The 17,417-nt window shown below is 39.5% G+C and overlaps 1 protein-coding gene across 2 annotated transcripts in view; it reads right to left on the minus strand.

Annotated features, from left to right (window-relative positions):
- The window catches only part of LOC111573403 (retinoic acid receptor beta), a 234,571-nt gene that overhangs the window by 73,424 nt on the left and 143,730 nt on the right, over window positions 1-17,417 (minus strand). For both annotated transcript variants that reach the window (XM_035951539.2, XM_035951541.2), the window contains one exon: window positions 14,250-14,398. In XM_035951539.2, coding sequence (XP_035807432.2) covers window positions 14,250-14,398 — 149 coding nt within the window. The remainder of the gene's footprint in view (window positions 1-14,249; window positions 14,399-17,417) is intronic.

A 17,417-nucleotide genomic window follows, 5' to 3' on the forward strand; every position in this document is an offset into this window, starting at 1 on the left:
TAATTTTTTTTTTTGTGTTGGGGACAAAGGGGACTTATTGTATTCTAAAAATCTCTGCTCTATTGAGCCCAAGGATGTTCATTTTGGCCTCGCAGTTGTGGAGCTAGAACTGACTAAATTTAAGATGTTTTTTCAGATAGAAATTTGGGGAAAAAAATACCCTAAGGCTTAAAAAGCTATTATGAGAAATATTGATTAGTGTAGCTTTAAGTGTCAGGCACAGCAGCATTTAATACCAGCACTGTGACGACCACAGTCAGTTATTTTCAGAGGAACTGCCACAATCAGCGGATTAGCTGGAGGGCATACATTTCCAATTGCATAAATTTTAGCTTTGGCAAAGATGCAAATTTGCACTGTTACCAAGGCTGCAAGACATTGTGGCACTGCTAACCTTATAACAGAAGGAACTGTTGGAGGGTTGTTATTGCGTAAACTGTATGCCACACTGGCACCATAAAAACTGTGCCCTTCCTGATCATAAATTAGTCCACAAAGGGGAATAGAATGGAGCAAAAAATAAACTGGCAGATAGGTAACAAGCAAGAGTGGAAGTTTTGGAAAATTTTCAGTGTCAATTTAAGGTGTGGCTTGACATACATGCACAAAGGAGATGATTAAAAGGAAAAACTTAGTGATGTCTTCAGTCACAATGTCCCACCAGTTTCATTCCTCCTAAACAAGAGGTCGGCAACCTGAGGCTCCAGAGCCATATGTGGCTCTTTCAACCCTCTGCTGCTCCTCCTGTAGCTTTGGAAAATAAATAATGACTATTTAATTCACATTTATTTTATTTTAGCTTGTTTGTTTTTATAAATGTAATTCTAAATTTGAAGATTATGGTGATCTTGTAACATCAAAATAAAACATGTTTAATTGTACATGTATTCTGTTTTTGTTGTTCATCTTGTTGTGTGCCACCTCTTCACTAGGCTGTTATTGTAAATGAGAACTAGTTCTCAACTAACTTACCTGGTAAAATAAAGGTAAAATAAAAAAATACAAAAAATAAAAGATTTTTTTGTTGCTCAAAATATGCGTCACAGCTACCAATGTGCGACACCCGCCGGTATGCGAGTATACATTTGGAGTCCTGTCGATCTTCGGATCCTCATACATATGTGAGCAGGTCTTCTACAACATGAAATACAATAAAAATAGACATCCCTCACACCTCACAGACGACAGCCTGCAATCCTATGTGAAGATGAAGGTGACATCTTACAGCCCTGATGTGCAGATGCTGTGCGTTGAGATTCAGGAGCAAAAATCACATTAACCAAGTAAGATAAATATTTTAATTGCCGATTATTTTGCACATATTCATATGATTAGGGTTCATGTAATTTCATTTTCTCTGTAGCAGTTCTCTGATTTCATGAATGCAACACATTATAGTTTTTTATGCATAGCATAAAGGTGATATATGCAGTGTTATCCTGATTTTAAATGTCAGAGGGGTTTTGTAGCTCTTGGTGTTTTCTTTTCTGTGGGAAATGGGTCCAAATGGCTCTTTGATTGTCTAAGGTTGCTGACCCCCGTCTTAGTGATTCTCCAAGTCCTTTTCCACTAAGGCAGCTGAAGGGGTCTTTTGGAGGCGGTCCCTAATCTTTACGTTTTGACAGCCAAAGAACCAGGAAAACTGGCCAAGAGTAGCACCAATATTTTGCTGGTCTAGAACCAAGAATAATTTATGTCAGGGGCTGGGGTGGGATTATTGCAACCATCAAAACCAACTAAAATGGCCACCATAAAAAAAAAAAACCCTAACCCAAGCTTTAAATATATTTCCCTGTGTGTGTCTCTCCTGTTCAGCACCTTCCTCATACTGATATGGTAAAAAGACCGTTAGTAAAACCATGGAGGCTGATGCACGCAGCATGCTAACTCAATTGATGTTTCCAGCCCAGCTGCAGTGCTTCAGTTAGAAGGCAACATGATTTCTTTTTTGGTTCCCTTAGACATTCCACATCTCATTCAAGAGGCTCTTTTTGAAAATCTATCTGTACCTCCTCATGCCTGCCGGCTCTGTAACTGATGGTAAACACAGATATGTAACAGTGTTGCTGATGATTCTGCAGCACGACCAGATACGGCACCTGGTGCAACCACAGCTGCAGACCTCATAAAGGTTCAGCTCAGGTTGGGTCTGCTCTGAATCCCTCTCATACACACTCCATGACCAAACAAGACACAGAGAGGACTGGGCTCAAAGGAAAGAGTTAAAAGATGAGGAGATGGGGAAAAAATTACATATATCACTGTTTTTTGCAAGCAAATTTTCTAAACAGTTTTAAACTTCAGATCCAGATATTATCTTTAATAAAACAGCTAAACCACAGCAAACCCTGCTTGCACTGTAATATCAGCTAACATCACATTAAGGTGTGCAAACCCTCTAATCCAGTACAATGATTAGAGGGGAATAGGATTTTCCATTTTGCATTGGCAATACATTGTATGTATAGTACACAGTATATGTAATATAAATATATAAATATTACCAGGTTGCTGTTTCTCTGTTTGTTTTTGTGTTTTCTGGGGCTTGTTACCACAAATCGGACCTGATATCATTTTGTCATTAGCGGAATAAGCATCTACTCAGTGCCTGGTTTATGCCTCAGTGCCAGACAGAGTACATAATTGGTGCACAGGAAAGTACAAATTCATCGGTCAAAGAGCAGGAAGGATTCAAATCCACCATCACAGCGGCATGTGAAAGCACACTTCACATACTGTTACACCACTTCACACATCCATAACAACCTGCTCTGCCCAAACATGGACACCCTACAGGAAACACACAGAAAAAATCGCAAGTTGCCTTTTAACTGGCCATCTAGTGATGGCTGAAAAAGACACGGCAGCTTCATCGGTTTAGCAGCGGAGTGCACTGCAGGGAGAGGAGAGGGATGTCATGGCATAACAAACAAATCCATTTCCTGTCACAGCTCTGCCACGTTGACCCTCTCTGTTTGATTCTTCTCTCTCTATTAGTGCTTGCGCCTCTTTTATTTTGTATAACGTTGACAAATCACATTATGGAGTATGTGTTAGCACTAAGGGGAGCTGTATAGATTATTGTGACAGGCAGAGAAAGGCCCAGGCAGATCCATGTCCTCTTTTTGCTTTCTGTCTCTGCAGTAAACTGTCAGCTCAACTGGGTTCTTCATCATTAGCGTCCTGCAGCAGCAGGGAGTAAATAAAGATATGAAGAGCACATGGGTGGATGGAAGAAACTGCTGTGGACGTATGGGTTAACTCTGAGCTGTCATCATATGGCAAACAATACGATTTGGGGATCAAAGTGTTCACTGAACCCAGGGGCAGACAGATTAAACTAATAAGCAGATTCAAAATGTGTGTATGCACAGAAAAAGAAATATGCAGATGCAGTCTTGTTACCACTTTTGTAAACTCCTGCATAATTTATTGTTACACCAAGGAGAATATATTTTTAGTCCTGTTTATGTGTTTGTTACTCAGCAGGATATCGCAAAACTATGACGCTTTGTGCTGCACACACAACCTCCAAAACAGAATAAAACAGCCACATGTTAAATTTAAGAACACAGTTATTCGTGCCGCATGGCGAGAAAAAAATATTTGTGTTTTAAAAAAATGTATGTTTTTAATCTTTTCTTTTCTTCCCTGCAGAGTCCTACATGGTTCCAGTTTTGTTAACCCATACTATACCATACATAAGTGTCCCTTTGTCTCCAGATATCGCAACACCAGGTCTGCAGCTTGGGTCATGCCAAACATTAGCCTAGCTTAGCAAAAACACTGACTTCTTAAACATTCTGTTGCAGTTTGCATGTAGTGAACTGGATATGAAGCAAAGTAAATATAGAAGTTCTTTGTTTAGACCAGTGGCCCCCAACCACCGGGACACAGACCAGTACCAGGCCATGGGTCATTTGGTACTGGGCCACACAGACAGAATAAAAACACTTTATTTTATATTTTATTTCAGAGGGAGTCTGCAGGGTGTTTTATTTTGAAAAATGACTAGCTCATCTTCCTGTCACTTCTGTCTGTGCTTCTTTCCTGCATTTGATGTTAAATGAAGCTGTCAATCTGCCAAAATTAATAAAAAAGACAAATGTCTCTGGAGAGCTTCTTTTAAAAGAGCGAGAGACTTGATGCTGACAGAAGAAAAAGCAAGTAAATATTTAGCAAAAGCAAGCAATTTTATTTATTTAGTACTCTTTTAAAAACAAACAAACAAAAAAACAATCATTATCACTCCGCCAGGGAACATGCATTATGTGACAATTGGCATACGTTTGTCTGTCTGCCTGTCTGTCTGTTAGCAACATTACTCAAAAACGGACTAACAGATTTGGATGAAATTTTCAGTGAAGGTCAGAAATGACACAAGGACCAAGTGATTAGATTTTGGCAGTGATGCAGCTTATAGTCTGGATCCACGGATTTGTTAAAGATTTCTGTATCATTGCGAGATAGTGGCATGGCGTCACTGCAACTATGACAAAAAGTGAACGCTGCATCAGCTGCCTGCTGATGATCACATGATTGCGATCCTACTACAAACTGACCATTGTGGACTTATTGGGACTTATCTGCTGGAAATGGTACAGGGAACAATTGATTAAATTGTAGGGTATTTCTGAGTCCCATCAATTCCCACTGTCTGCTATACATATTTATGTCACGCAATTCGGTATCCGTACATAACATACACATGCATAACACTCGCTGCAGGGTAATTTTTTATCAAAAATTTCATCCGTCGGAACTGATACAACGACTGAGCAGCCTTGGCAGGGTTCTGCGCTCTCTGAGTGCTTTTCTTGTTTGTTGTGTGTGTGATGACCGTTCCATAGAAAATTGTCTTGCTTGAATCCGGTCCGTGTTGCAAAAAAGGTCAGAGACCACTGGTTTAAACCCTTACCAAAGCTATGTATTATTTACCCATCAGGTCCCTGGTGAAATGTAGGCTCTGAGAAAAGTGAAAAAAACTCTGTCTAAAAACTTGATAATCTGGTGTGTTAAGAAATCAGAATTGTAGGTGAATATAGGTGTGATTTCTCCTACACTTTATCCCTGCATGTGGGTTTGAGGTGGAAAAACAGAGAAGAGAGGGCTGTGGGGCTCAGAGAGAAAAGTGCTTCTTTTCCAATGTGAGCATTCTGAATTGTGTTTTTATTCGCAGAGGTTATGGTCTCTCGCTTGTCAAACCAGTTCCATCAAACTAATCCCGCTGTGTCAACGCCTCAGGACCCAACAAGTAGAAAAGAGAGGAGGAGGAGTGTTCGCAGCTCAAAGTTTTGTCTTCGTCCCCAAAGAGCTGTCAGCGCTGAGGACACGCGTACAGATTCAAGCCGTCTTTCTTTCTGGACATTTCAGGGCTTATGCAAAACAACCTTAACACGTCATTTTCTGAAGTGTTCACTGAGGAAAATACATGGTCTTCTTATCCCCTCCCTGTGGTATGCATTCATCCACATAGATATGATTTGTACAAGGTTTTGTCTCTTTAGAGGTCATCATAATATTCCATGAAAAAGGATATATATAAACCCTTTTTAATATTACTGGATTCAGATCTCAATGCCCTTTTCTCTTTCAGTCATGGACTGTTACATAAATGTTTATGGTTTCATCCAAATAAAACAAGTCCATGACAGAAACGCCAAAATGTTCAAGTTGAGTAATAACAACATGTCAGTGTTAACAATGTATTACTGATGAGGTGTGATGACTAAAGCAGACACTAACAAGTTTCATCATTTATCAGGGATTTCCATTTTATAATGTCCAGCTGTGCACAGACACACTTATATTGCAAGATGTTAATGCTGGAACTGAGTCCTACTTTCCTACAGGAGAGATATTCACAGTTTCTTCAAATTGACATGACTAAAACTGAAGATGTGGCGAGAGTGTTCACTTGATAATTGTATTTGTACCATGTTTTCTCTGCTATCATATGAAGAATTGTGTTTTCCAACTTAAACACAGAGAGGGACAAGACATGCTTTTAAACTTGTATTTCTTCTTTTTGCTTCTTTGCTAGTTCGTCACCGGGTTTTTGCCCCTTGGGGCAACAAGATTAAATGTCAATACAACAACAACATAACACTTGACTCCTGACATTAGCAACATGTTTATGTCCGCCTGATAAATGCAAGTATTCGGTATTAGGTGTGGGGCAGGTAGTGCACAGGGGCTTTATCAGTGGTGTTTTTTTAATTAAAGCAGTTTCTTGCCGCTGCTGGAGGAAAGCTGATGAGAGCACTGAGAGTGAATCAGAATGGTTAAGTTGCAGACTGTACAACTAAAATAATGAACTACAAGATGCTGAACAATTCACACCGAGAAAAACTGCAGAATCAGGCAATAATTCCCTGTTGGTCTGCCATTATCAAAGATCCCTTTTACATGACATAGAGATTTAAACTATTGTTAATATAAAAATACTGATATGTGCAGCTTTAATTTTTCTTATGAAAGTTGGGGCCTCTGATTACATTAATCTGACAGCATTCACTTCAGACTTATGCCATGCAGGAAGTAAATCTGAACAGGTTGGACTAATTGAAAGTTCATAACTCTGCCAAGGAACACAACAGACTTACATGACAATTAGCGTACGTTTGTCTGTCCATCTGTCTGTTTGTCTGTTAGCAACATTACTCAAAAACAGACTAACAGATTTGGATGAAATTTTCAGGGAAGGTCAAAAACGACACAAGGACCAAGTGATCAGATTTTGGCAGTAATGCCACTCATAGTCTGGATCCACAGATTTGTTTAAGATTTTTGTAAGATTTTTGCAGGATAATGGCACGGCGTCACTGTTACTATGACTACAAGTGAACACTACGTCAGCTGCCTGCTGACAATCACATGATTGCAATCCTACTACAAATCGACTGTTGTGGACTTATCAGGAATTATCCATTGGAAATCATACAACGACTGAGTAGCCTTGGCGTAGTACTGCGCTCTCTGAGTGCTTTTCTTGTTTAGACATGTGATCTTCATGTAAATCATCACATTTATGTAACGGTGCATGTTTGAAAGAGGCAATAAAATGTACTGCAGTATGTAGTATTCATCAAATCTGTCTAGTGAATGACTGGCAACTTTAAAATCAATGAAAAACAACGAGGTTTATGGAGACAGATACTATCGTGTTACAGCTTTTAAATTTTGTTTCATTTCTATGGCTCTGTGCTGGTGACAGATGTGGTCGGAGGCACTATGTTTTTGAGATGTCATGCATTTTTTTCCAGTCTCATGAATGTAAAACCTCTTAAATACTATATATCTAATGCTCACTTGAACCTGAAGATTAGCTGAGTAGAATTTAGTGGCCTAAGGTCAGGGCCTGGAAAGACAAGGGTGTAAACTGCAGCTTGACCAGTTGGCAGAGTCATACAACTACAAGGTAGTATTTCTGGTTTGATTTGAACCTGTCCTGAACCAGTCCCTTAAGTTTCCTGTTCCATGAGAACTGTAGTTGTTGTTCTGTAAAGCGTCTTGAGACAATTTGACCTGTAATTGGCACTGTACAAATAAAATTGAATTGAACTGAATTGAATAGTGCACTTGATTAGGAGTGAAACAATAACTACAGAAGTAAATGGCAAAGTAAAAGGTTCACAGGTAGAAAGACAGCTGATAGCCAGAAGTTCCTCATGCTTCAAAAGCTAACTATAACAACGTGGAGTCAAGAATATCACTTTCATTTGTTTTTTTCCTCATCTGTTTGTCATCGGAATGAACAGCAGGTGCACATAACGCTAAGCTAAAGTTACGGGAACTTATTTTAGATTACTTCTGTCATTTTCAAAGTGGTTCAATGGCACTTGGTGAAGTTTTCACCTGGAGTTTTCGGAAGGACACTGTCTCTTCTGAGCAGGAAGTGTAGAGGGTGACTGAATGTGAAGGCTGCCTTGACTTTGGAGCATTTCTTGACTTTGGGTCAACACAAATGAGACTGTCATCTGCTGCATATGCATGTGCTTCTGGAGGCCCATATGCCTGCACCCTGTTTTAACAATTCAAATCAGCTCTGTCCACGCAGCAGATCTGCAGAGGCTGGGAAACACACTAACTCAGTCACTGCTAAAATCAAACACTGCTAAAAGTACAGCCAACATCTATTAATGCTGTTTTTTAACTGGTGATCATGAAGCTGCTCTCATGCTGGAATGATTGAGAACTTACAGAAACAATTTTACAACAATTTTAATAATCAATCAGCTGTTCTGTATTATTGCCAACTTCTATAGTTCCAGTTTCTGAAATGTGAGGTTTTATCCTCCTTCTTCTCTAAGAAAAAGTTTGAGGATTTCGATGTGAGAATTTCTGACATGTAAAATGAAGAAGAAATATTTCAGAATCTTCTGTATTTCTAGGTCAGCAATTCAATTTTCAATCAACTTTGTACAAAGATCAGATTTCTTTGAGTTGGTGGACTTGATCTCTTCATCAGAGGACGATCAACTGAATCAATCTGACTGCAGTGACCAATCACTATATAGCATTGTGATAGTGAGAAACATGGCACCAGAACTAAGAGAAAGCAGTAGAGGTCAAATTTTTGGCCAGAGCCAAAGCTTCTAAGGGAGCAGTGCATTGAGTTATAAAACACTTTGTGGAACCTGGATGAGTTGCATCCAAAGCGGGATCTGTCGGACAAACACTGAGCACAGCATCACAAGATCAATGCATCAAGCTTTGCTCACTGAGCAACAGAAAAGCAGCTTCATCACAGATACAGGGATTGCTCAATAAAGAACGGGAGACTCCAATCAGCAAAAGAAGGCTGTCTAGTAGTGTCTCCCAGGATGAGGAGGGTTTTGAAACCACATCTCAGGAGGGAAAAGAAGGCCAAATGTATAGAGTGGGATAAGACACACCAGCAGAAGGTTGCATGTAAGGAAACCAACAGGAGACAGGATGATACCACAGTGGATCAAACCCAGAGAGAAACACGTTGCTGGGAATATTCAAGAATATTCTCTGGAGTTGGACACCTGCAGCAAATTAACTCCACCCTGACCGAGGAGAAGTAGAGCTCCATTCTTCAGAGACACACTCCAGCCTCTGGTTTGCATCTTTATGGAGAAGAGTTCATGCTACAGCAGGATAATGAGCCCAAACACACTGCAAAGCTTTAAAGAACTATTTAAGACCACGAAGTGCTGACTGTCATGTACTTTCCTCCATAGTCCCTGTAAATGTGCGCAACTCTCTCACTTTGGAGAACATATAGATGCTGCTGCTGTTTGATGCTGCAGGTACTGACTCCTACAAACAGCTAAAAGCGGTACACTAAACTTAAACTCCTCATAAAATTTTTATTAAAACCCGGATTACATTCATTATTAGTGAGTCACAATATGAGTGTATTCCCATACACAGTCCAATATGTAAGAGAAGTGAAATTATAGAGCAAAAAGAATTAACTCACAAAGAAAGCAACCAAAATGTGTCTCTGTGATGCTGGTGTTAAAAAGTGTGGAAAAAGCCTGATATTCATAGTTTGTCTTCTGTGCAGATAAATACTGTTTAACATTTATTTTTTTCATAAAAGAAGGGCTGTGAGGCTTCCTTTTATTTGGCGTGAGATTTGTTTGGACGGTGTGAGATCCTGAGACAGAGCTGGTGTCTTACCCTGAAAGCATGATCGTTGATAACACTAGCATGGTAGGCCAATATTGTTTTTATATAATTATAAATCTGCTATTAATCCCAATTTTTACCGAATACATTGCTAATCTTTTTACTTTTGTTTTTTAACCTGAATAGAATACAGCAATCTTTTGCGCTTCATATTTCCTTAACCCTGTGCTGTGTATTCTGTTACCCTTCAAACCTGCTTTTTTACATGTTTAGATGTTACACAGAAACTATATTGTCTGAATGGGATCTCTGGTTTGGGAGTTAACAGACAGACAAGAAATGAGGAGAGGAGCAGGGCACAAAAGGTTAACATACCCCGTGTTCTAAATTGCAAGCTTTTCCCCGTTCCTTTCAGTACATAATACAGCTGCCCTTACCAAGTTCATACTGTTGCATACAGTATCATGACATAGTACTTTGTCATATTATTGCATCTTAATCTTTGACTATCTTGCTCATACATTCACTGCAGTCTGCAGGGTGAAATCATCTCTCTGTGTGCTCTTCGCAGTTCAGGCTTGTTACTTGAGTGAGACACCATGACGTATGTAACTTATCTTCTGCTGCGCAGGGGATTGTGGGTCAGACTGGGCAGAAAAGTGTGCTGCCTTGCAAAATCCAGTTGAATATAGCTCAAGCTCATACTGCCATGGACATACTATGTGTTAGAAGATACTATATTTTCACTCACATACTGTATATTATGATAGCATGTGTATTAAAATATGACCCCAATGTAATATTTCCTCTGTCTATCCTTACTCCACCAAGGAACTGATTGGCGTTTGTCTGTCTGTCTGTCTGTCTGTCTGTCTGTCTGTCTGTTCGCAACATTACTCAAAAACTGACTAACTGATGTGGATGAAATTTTCAGGGAAGGTCAGAAATGACACAAGGACCAAGTGATTATATTTTGGCAGTGATGCAACTTATAGTCTGGATCCACGGATTTGTTAAAGATTTCTGTATCATTGCACGGCATCACTGTAACTATAAACACAAGTGAACACTATGTCAGCTACCTGCTGACGATCACATGATTGTGATCCTACTACAGATTCACTGTTGTGGACTTATTGGGACTTATCCATCAGAAATGACACAAGGAACAATTGATTAAATTGTGGGGGTGTTTCTGAGTCACATCAATTCCTGCCTCCTGCTGCATAATTAGGTCACACAATTCGGTATCTGTACATAATGTACATATGCATAACACACGCCTGCGCTCGGTGCAAGGTCATTTTGTTTGTGGGTACATCTATATTAAATGGCCACATTCTATGCTGTGATTTGCATTTCAAAAAAATACTGCATTTCTGACAATGGTATACGGGGGAATGAACAGCCTTGGTGGAGTACTGCGCTCTCTGAGTGCTTTTCTAGTTTTATGATGTCATGTCTGTAAGTTAAATTCACTGTGGAAGTAAATATTGAGTGTCTTTGTAGTGAATGAATGATCAAGCGAATGATTTCTGACAACAGTTTAGTACAAATGTTCATAAAAATAAGTGATGAAACTTAAATAACCATATATTATGGCAGATTTTGGCCAATATTTGAATTAAATTCTATGGTTGTGTATAAAAACATCAGATTTATTGGTACTGAAGACCTCAAAATGCATTGGCAATAAATTCAAATGAACGATTATATGTTTCTGTAAGGGCTGAGAAAAACCAACAATTGTATGGATGCTCATTAGTAAAATAGTTATTTACACAGCTGGGACTGGCCCTCTGTGCAAACAGTTTCTTAATATATTGCTGCATATGTGTCCTTTAAAAAGTTCTTCTTCACACACCCATCCACGGAGCCTAAGTGTCCTCACAGAAACCCTCCGTGTCTCTCTTTGAGTCTATTTGTGGCTCTAATTGGCACATTCACTGGGCAGTAAAAGGCTCTTCTTGTTGGCTAAAAGCCTACAGCTGTACAGCATGCTTGGTTGCATCTGTCCAATAGAAGAGGCTTGCCCCTCGCACCACAGACAACAATGCCTTTGCCATGGAGACAGAAATACAACACAGAAAAAACCTATAATCCGCTGGCTAATCCTCTTGAGTCAGGATGTCACAAAAATCAAGGCCATTCTGTCATGATTTGAACTATTTTTACATCAGTGTTGTAGAGCAGGAGCAGACGGATGGAATGAACCTCTGCCATATTGTTTTCTCAGAAACACTCTGACAGCAATTTCGGTTCATTCGCCGCCTGCGTCTGTCATTAGCGAAGCACAATCTGCACTCAGGGTGCTCGGTTCTACCGCCATGTGATCCACTAATGTGATGATGAGTCTTCACTCATGTGCCAATGTGGGCTGTATGTGCCTGAGCTGAGCGATTGTGTTTATACCGCAATAAACACTGTAGATACATTTCTGTGATTTCTGTATTGTGGGCTCCTGTTTAACCAAGGACCTAACAGAGAGGTCAGAGGGCACCACAGGCCTTTACGATGAGGCTTATATTGGCACATAAACGGCATGGGAGTCCACCGAGAACTTAGTTTGACCCAGAGCTTAGTGAGTGAGCTGATCACCACCTCCCTCTGGGCCAAAAACTCCAAAGGATTCCTGGCATACCACTGCTTCAATTACAGAGGCGGGGAGGAGAGAGGACATCACGTTGCAGTCTGACTGCATGGGAGAAAACTGCATTGCCCACTAAGGAATTATACAGTCCGTCTGCAACAAATACATGTGGATTTCTCAGAAAAACCTCACTGTCACTTACAGTTTCCACTAACTGATTCCTGTACATCTTTGCATGTGAAATGTTATAAGCCGAAATCTTCAGCAACACTTTAAAATCCACACTTAGCAGCCTATTCACTGACTAGCCTACTTATTGCTGTTTGTATGTGTCTATGTGCATGTGGGCGTGAGAAGTTGCCTAGCAACAGCTGCTGGAAGGAGGGAGAAGACAGACAAGTGCTGGCAGGACAGATGTTGGAAGGAATTTCTAAAAGTAGAACATTTGAGAATGGCAGACAGAGACTGAGCAGTGGCGCTGTCATGTCTTAAAGAAGCAGTGCAGACAAAGTAGAAGAATAATCAGATTATCTCACTAACATCTAATGGGTTTTACTCCTGCAGATAGGTAAATGGAATTTATTTTATTAAGCAATGAAAAACCAGCACAAATAAAGCTGACATTTAGAGAGCAAATTATTCTTCGAGGTAAGTGAGAAAATTGGATCAAGTGACCCTTTAATAAAGACCTTTTTTGTGTTGTTACTTCAAAGATTCATTCTGTGTTACTTCTAGAATACAACCATTTACACTCACAGTTACACGAGTTACATCGATGGCTATTTAGGATATAGTGTGAGTAGTGCTGGTTAGTGATTATTGTGGCCAGTACCAAAATCAGTATTTGAGAACTGAAATAAAAATGTTCAAGATTTAACCCACACCGATGATTTGTAGGTCGCAAAAGTGTTTGGTAAGTGAGTTCATGGTCAGAATAGCAATTATGCAAAATGATGCAAAATGTGAAACTGAAAATGTAATTTTCTATCTGCTACTGTTATGTGAGGAGTTGATTTATAAAGATAAGCAGCTGGGGGAGCTAATTCTCCTGGCAGTGGCATCTACTCAGTGGACACTGAAGTCAGATGCTCCATTACATCATTATTTATCCACCAAGTCTGTTCCTCTAACATTTTCTTGTTATTTTGTTGTTTTTTTTTTATTGATAAACTAATGTTTATCAATAAAAAAAGCTTTGTCTGCGATACTGCAAGACTTTTTCCACACTTGGCATTTCCACTTGGGGTGTTTTGTACACAAATGAAAAACAGGTATACAGAAACACACATGAACGTTTATACGTTTACAAGGTTTGTCGAATAATAATTTTATGTTTTGTTTATTATTGTTAGATTTCATGTGTATTCTCTGACTGTCATTTAGTATATTCAGATTTCTGTTGCTCCAGTTTACAAAATCAGTCAACTATTTTTACACTAACCTCAAACCTATCTTTATCTCCCTGCACTGCAGTGCACAGGTTAGAAACTTAAGGGTTTACCACACATAAAGGTGGAGAATGTGCAAACTTCATACTGAAAAGCCCTTTAAAACCTTCTTGATACAAGGAAACAGAGAAAATGACTGAAACTGTGTCACACAAAGTGTCAAAAGACAAGGCTACAAAAGGCCACAACCAGGGCTGATTATAGCTTTTGAATGCAACTCCAGGATCTTTCAGGGTGCTAAACTTGTGACAAGGGGTAAAGGAATGGAAATAACTGTACCCTTTATACTTGCAGTCTGCTCTTTGTGGAAGGAGCACAGCAGTAAAAAATAAAAATAGTAACTTCCTTAAGTAGTCAGGACTTTACTTTCAGAAAAGGCTTCCAGGCTTGTCAACATGTAATTTAGACTGAGTACAGCCTTGATTATTGGATCAGTTTTAAATCAGCAAATTCCATAAATTGGTTTAAAGAAGTATAATAAAACCTAGAAAAATCCCAGCACTACCCTCTGAAGGTACAGTAGTTGTATGAAACCCTGTCCTTTGTCTCTGTACCATAGATAGAAAACACAGCTCCCTGCTTGGTGAGATGAGGTAAGGCGGTCCTACCTTGCAGCCCTCACATGCACTGACACCATAGTGGTATCCAGAGGACTTGTCCTGGCAGACAAAGCAGGGCTTGTAGACCCGGGGAGGGGGCGGCGGGGATGGCGGGCTGGGGACGAGCTCCTCAGAACTGGTGCTCTGCGTTTCAATGGCTGCAGGGAATGCAAACAAGAGGAGGAAGATGAACAAGCTTGTTCTCAAATGACTAAATGATTCAGTTAGACATGTAGAACCAGACAAGGACATTTACATTTTAAACAAGGAAACAAGACATTATTTAAAACAGCCACAGTACAGTTTCCTTCTCACAGGCATAGATTCTGTTGGCCACAAATTCCACTTGTAAATTTTTCGCATCAGATTCAGTTTTCTATTGCATCTCATGATTTGTCGACTTTCAGTGAGTGTGAGGCTTGGTGCTGGTAGGCTGACTGGGTTTTGACTAACAAAAAGCGTTCCCTGCTAACATGCTCATGTCTGTTAGTGTAAAACAAAATGTAAATGTAGCCTGATATTCTTTATTTTATTCTTTATTTTACCAGGTAAGCGAAAAATTTCTCATTTACCATGATGACCTGGTCATGTATTAGAATTTTAAAAGTATTTATTTTTGTCTAGTCTCAATATCAGGGTTATCTGTTAATATACATGTCAAAAATTCAAAAAAAGCAGGTTAGTTGTGTTCCTGTTCAAGCGGTGGTTAACAGTGACTACGCTGCTTGTCTATTACTTCATCTTAACAGTAGCCTTTGGATTTTTCAAACTGCACAGGAAATTTCTTGAAAATAACCTTCATTTTTCCATCTTCATCTCAGCTCATTTTTAGTTAATTGCATGTCTTAGCAGAAGCATTAAATAGTTGTATTTATGTGGGATGTTCCTGTAATATACAGATAAAATAAAGCACTAACAGTACTACAGGACAGAGGCTGGCAATCACAGTGCACTTAGCACTTTGAAGTGAAACTGTACCAGACTTTGAACCTACACAGAGACCAGGCAGCCGTCCACACAAGCACAACCTATCTGCATAGAAAATGGAGAGCAGTCTCTCCAGCATCTCTGCTGATTAGATTACATTCTTCCGTACTTCATCAGAGTAAACTCAATTACTGATGGTAAGGGACAAGCTCTTATAATTACTAGACCCTCGTCCCTGTATGGAATTCCCTGGTGGTTTAATCTAATCTTCCGCTACATTCACCCTGTGTGACTTTTTGCGCATGTCGACTTCGCAGCTTTGCGTTTGGCAACTTCAGTGGCTCGAGGGAAGATTTAACAAGTCCACGGCACATACAGTGCTATAAGTGAGGAGAGAAGTTACCTCTGTAATAAAGAACAAGAAAGTAAGATGAGCACTGAGGTTAATTAGAATGAGATGATTTATACAAATCTATCGATTGTCCTTCTTATCTGGCTTTGAGAAGCAGTTTGGGCAGCGAGGAGAAGTCTCAGGGAGTCGTTATGAAACAGTGACAGCATCGTTGGCTTCAAACTTCTGCAGACTCTTTAAGTAGACTTGCATAAAGCTGACATAATGGTGCTGCGTTCGGATTTAGAAAAGTTTGTTGGTCTGAATTTCAAGTGGTATTCATCTGAAAGTAAACAATTTCAGCAGTGGAAGTCCACCATGTTATTTCTTCATTCTTTAAACGACTGCAGTGCGGCCTGGTTTCATTGATGAGGACAGAAACCGACATTGGTTTTCATTGAAGTCAGGTCATTTCATTGCTCCAAATGCTCCAAATGGTTTCCCTCTGTGGTTGGCAGAGAGCAGGCAGAAGCAGCTTGCACATAAAGCAGATGTATGTTTAGACACCAAACTGGAGACAAGCCAGTGGTGTGACACACAAAGCCATCTGAAAGAGGAGGAGGGAGAAAACAGACACTTTTTGTGCATCTATTCACGGATATAATTAATACAGTACGAATGCGGTAAGCTGAGCTGGAGATTCTTTGTATAAAATAATGTGGAACAAATGGTTTTCTACAAATCTGATAGTGAAACCAAATGCCCTACTTACCAGTGTCATTTAAAGTGTCTCGGAAAATCCAGATGCAATTTCTTACATTTTTTTTTCACATTGAGCCACATGTACAGTATGTCCCTGTTGGCCAGATTAGAAATCTGACTGTAATGTGTCTTGGTTTTCTTACACCATATGTAAATCCAAGTCTGACAATGCAGCTGATTTTATGCATTGGAAAAAAACAGTCAGTCAACAAAATCACATGCATGAATTTGCCACAAAAAAAGTGATGGTTGTCTTTACAGACATGAATAAGCTGCCACTATTATCACAATAATAATACATTGTCAGGGGCTATTTCTACAGAACACTGACTGACTAGTTACTCTTAGAGAAAGAGACATTTTAATAACTGACTAGAATGAGTCTCCAACCACCCATCAGCCAGGCTTTAGTCCATCTTTACTGCTCCTATGTTGCATTTGCACTGCTGTTTAATAGCTTTCCAACCAGTCCGTGATGCATCAAGTGGGTAAAGACTAAGTGCAGGAATTAACTGGCAAATTTTGGTTAAGATTGAAATAAAAAACAAACTAAGAATTCAGAATAAATCTGACCAGACATATAAGGCAATTTCTAGTTACCGAAAACATTCCGCTTTTTCACCTTTACCATGGAACTTACGTTGGTATTGTGTTTGTTGGTCTGTTTTTATTTTTTTTATTTTTATTGTGCAAACACTACCAAGCTGAATTTCATGAAACTAGAAGGTAAAGGAAGAACCCATTATATTTTGGTGCAGATCTGGTTTGGGGTGTAAAATTGCTCACATAGATGAGTGAACCACTGGCCATGGTGGAGACCTGTTCTCTCCATAAGCTCTTCTAGTTGGCCGATAAATTGCTTTAATGAATAAACTGAATATTTAAACTGAACAACTGAATTTAATTCATTTTCCAAGTACATGCACCTTATGTAAGACACATTTAAAATACAAAAATAAAACCTACGGGCAAATGACAGTTTTGTGTTCGAGGTTGCTGCACACTGCCTGCCATTTTCCAACAGCTATCATCAAGATTTTAACTCGCAAACATGAAACAGGTTTGAAATTCATCGGCGTGGCCCTGATGAGCCTGTGAGCAGTTTGGGAGGTTTCAGCCTGAATCTGTAAATGCTTCACTTTACCAAATAATCTGGG

Source organism: Amphiprion ocellaris, chromosome 15 (assembly GCF_022539595.1).
Source record: "Amphiprion ocellaris isolate individual 3 ecotype Okinawa chromosome 15, ASM2253959v1, whole genome shotgun sequence".
In the NCBI taxonomy this organism is placed as follows: Eukaryota; Metazoa; Chordata; class Actinopteri; family Pomacentridae; genus Amphiprion; species Amphiprion ocellaris.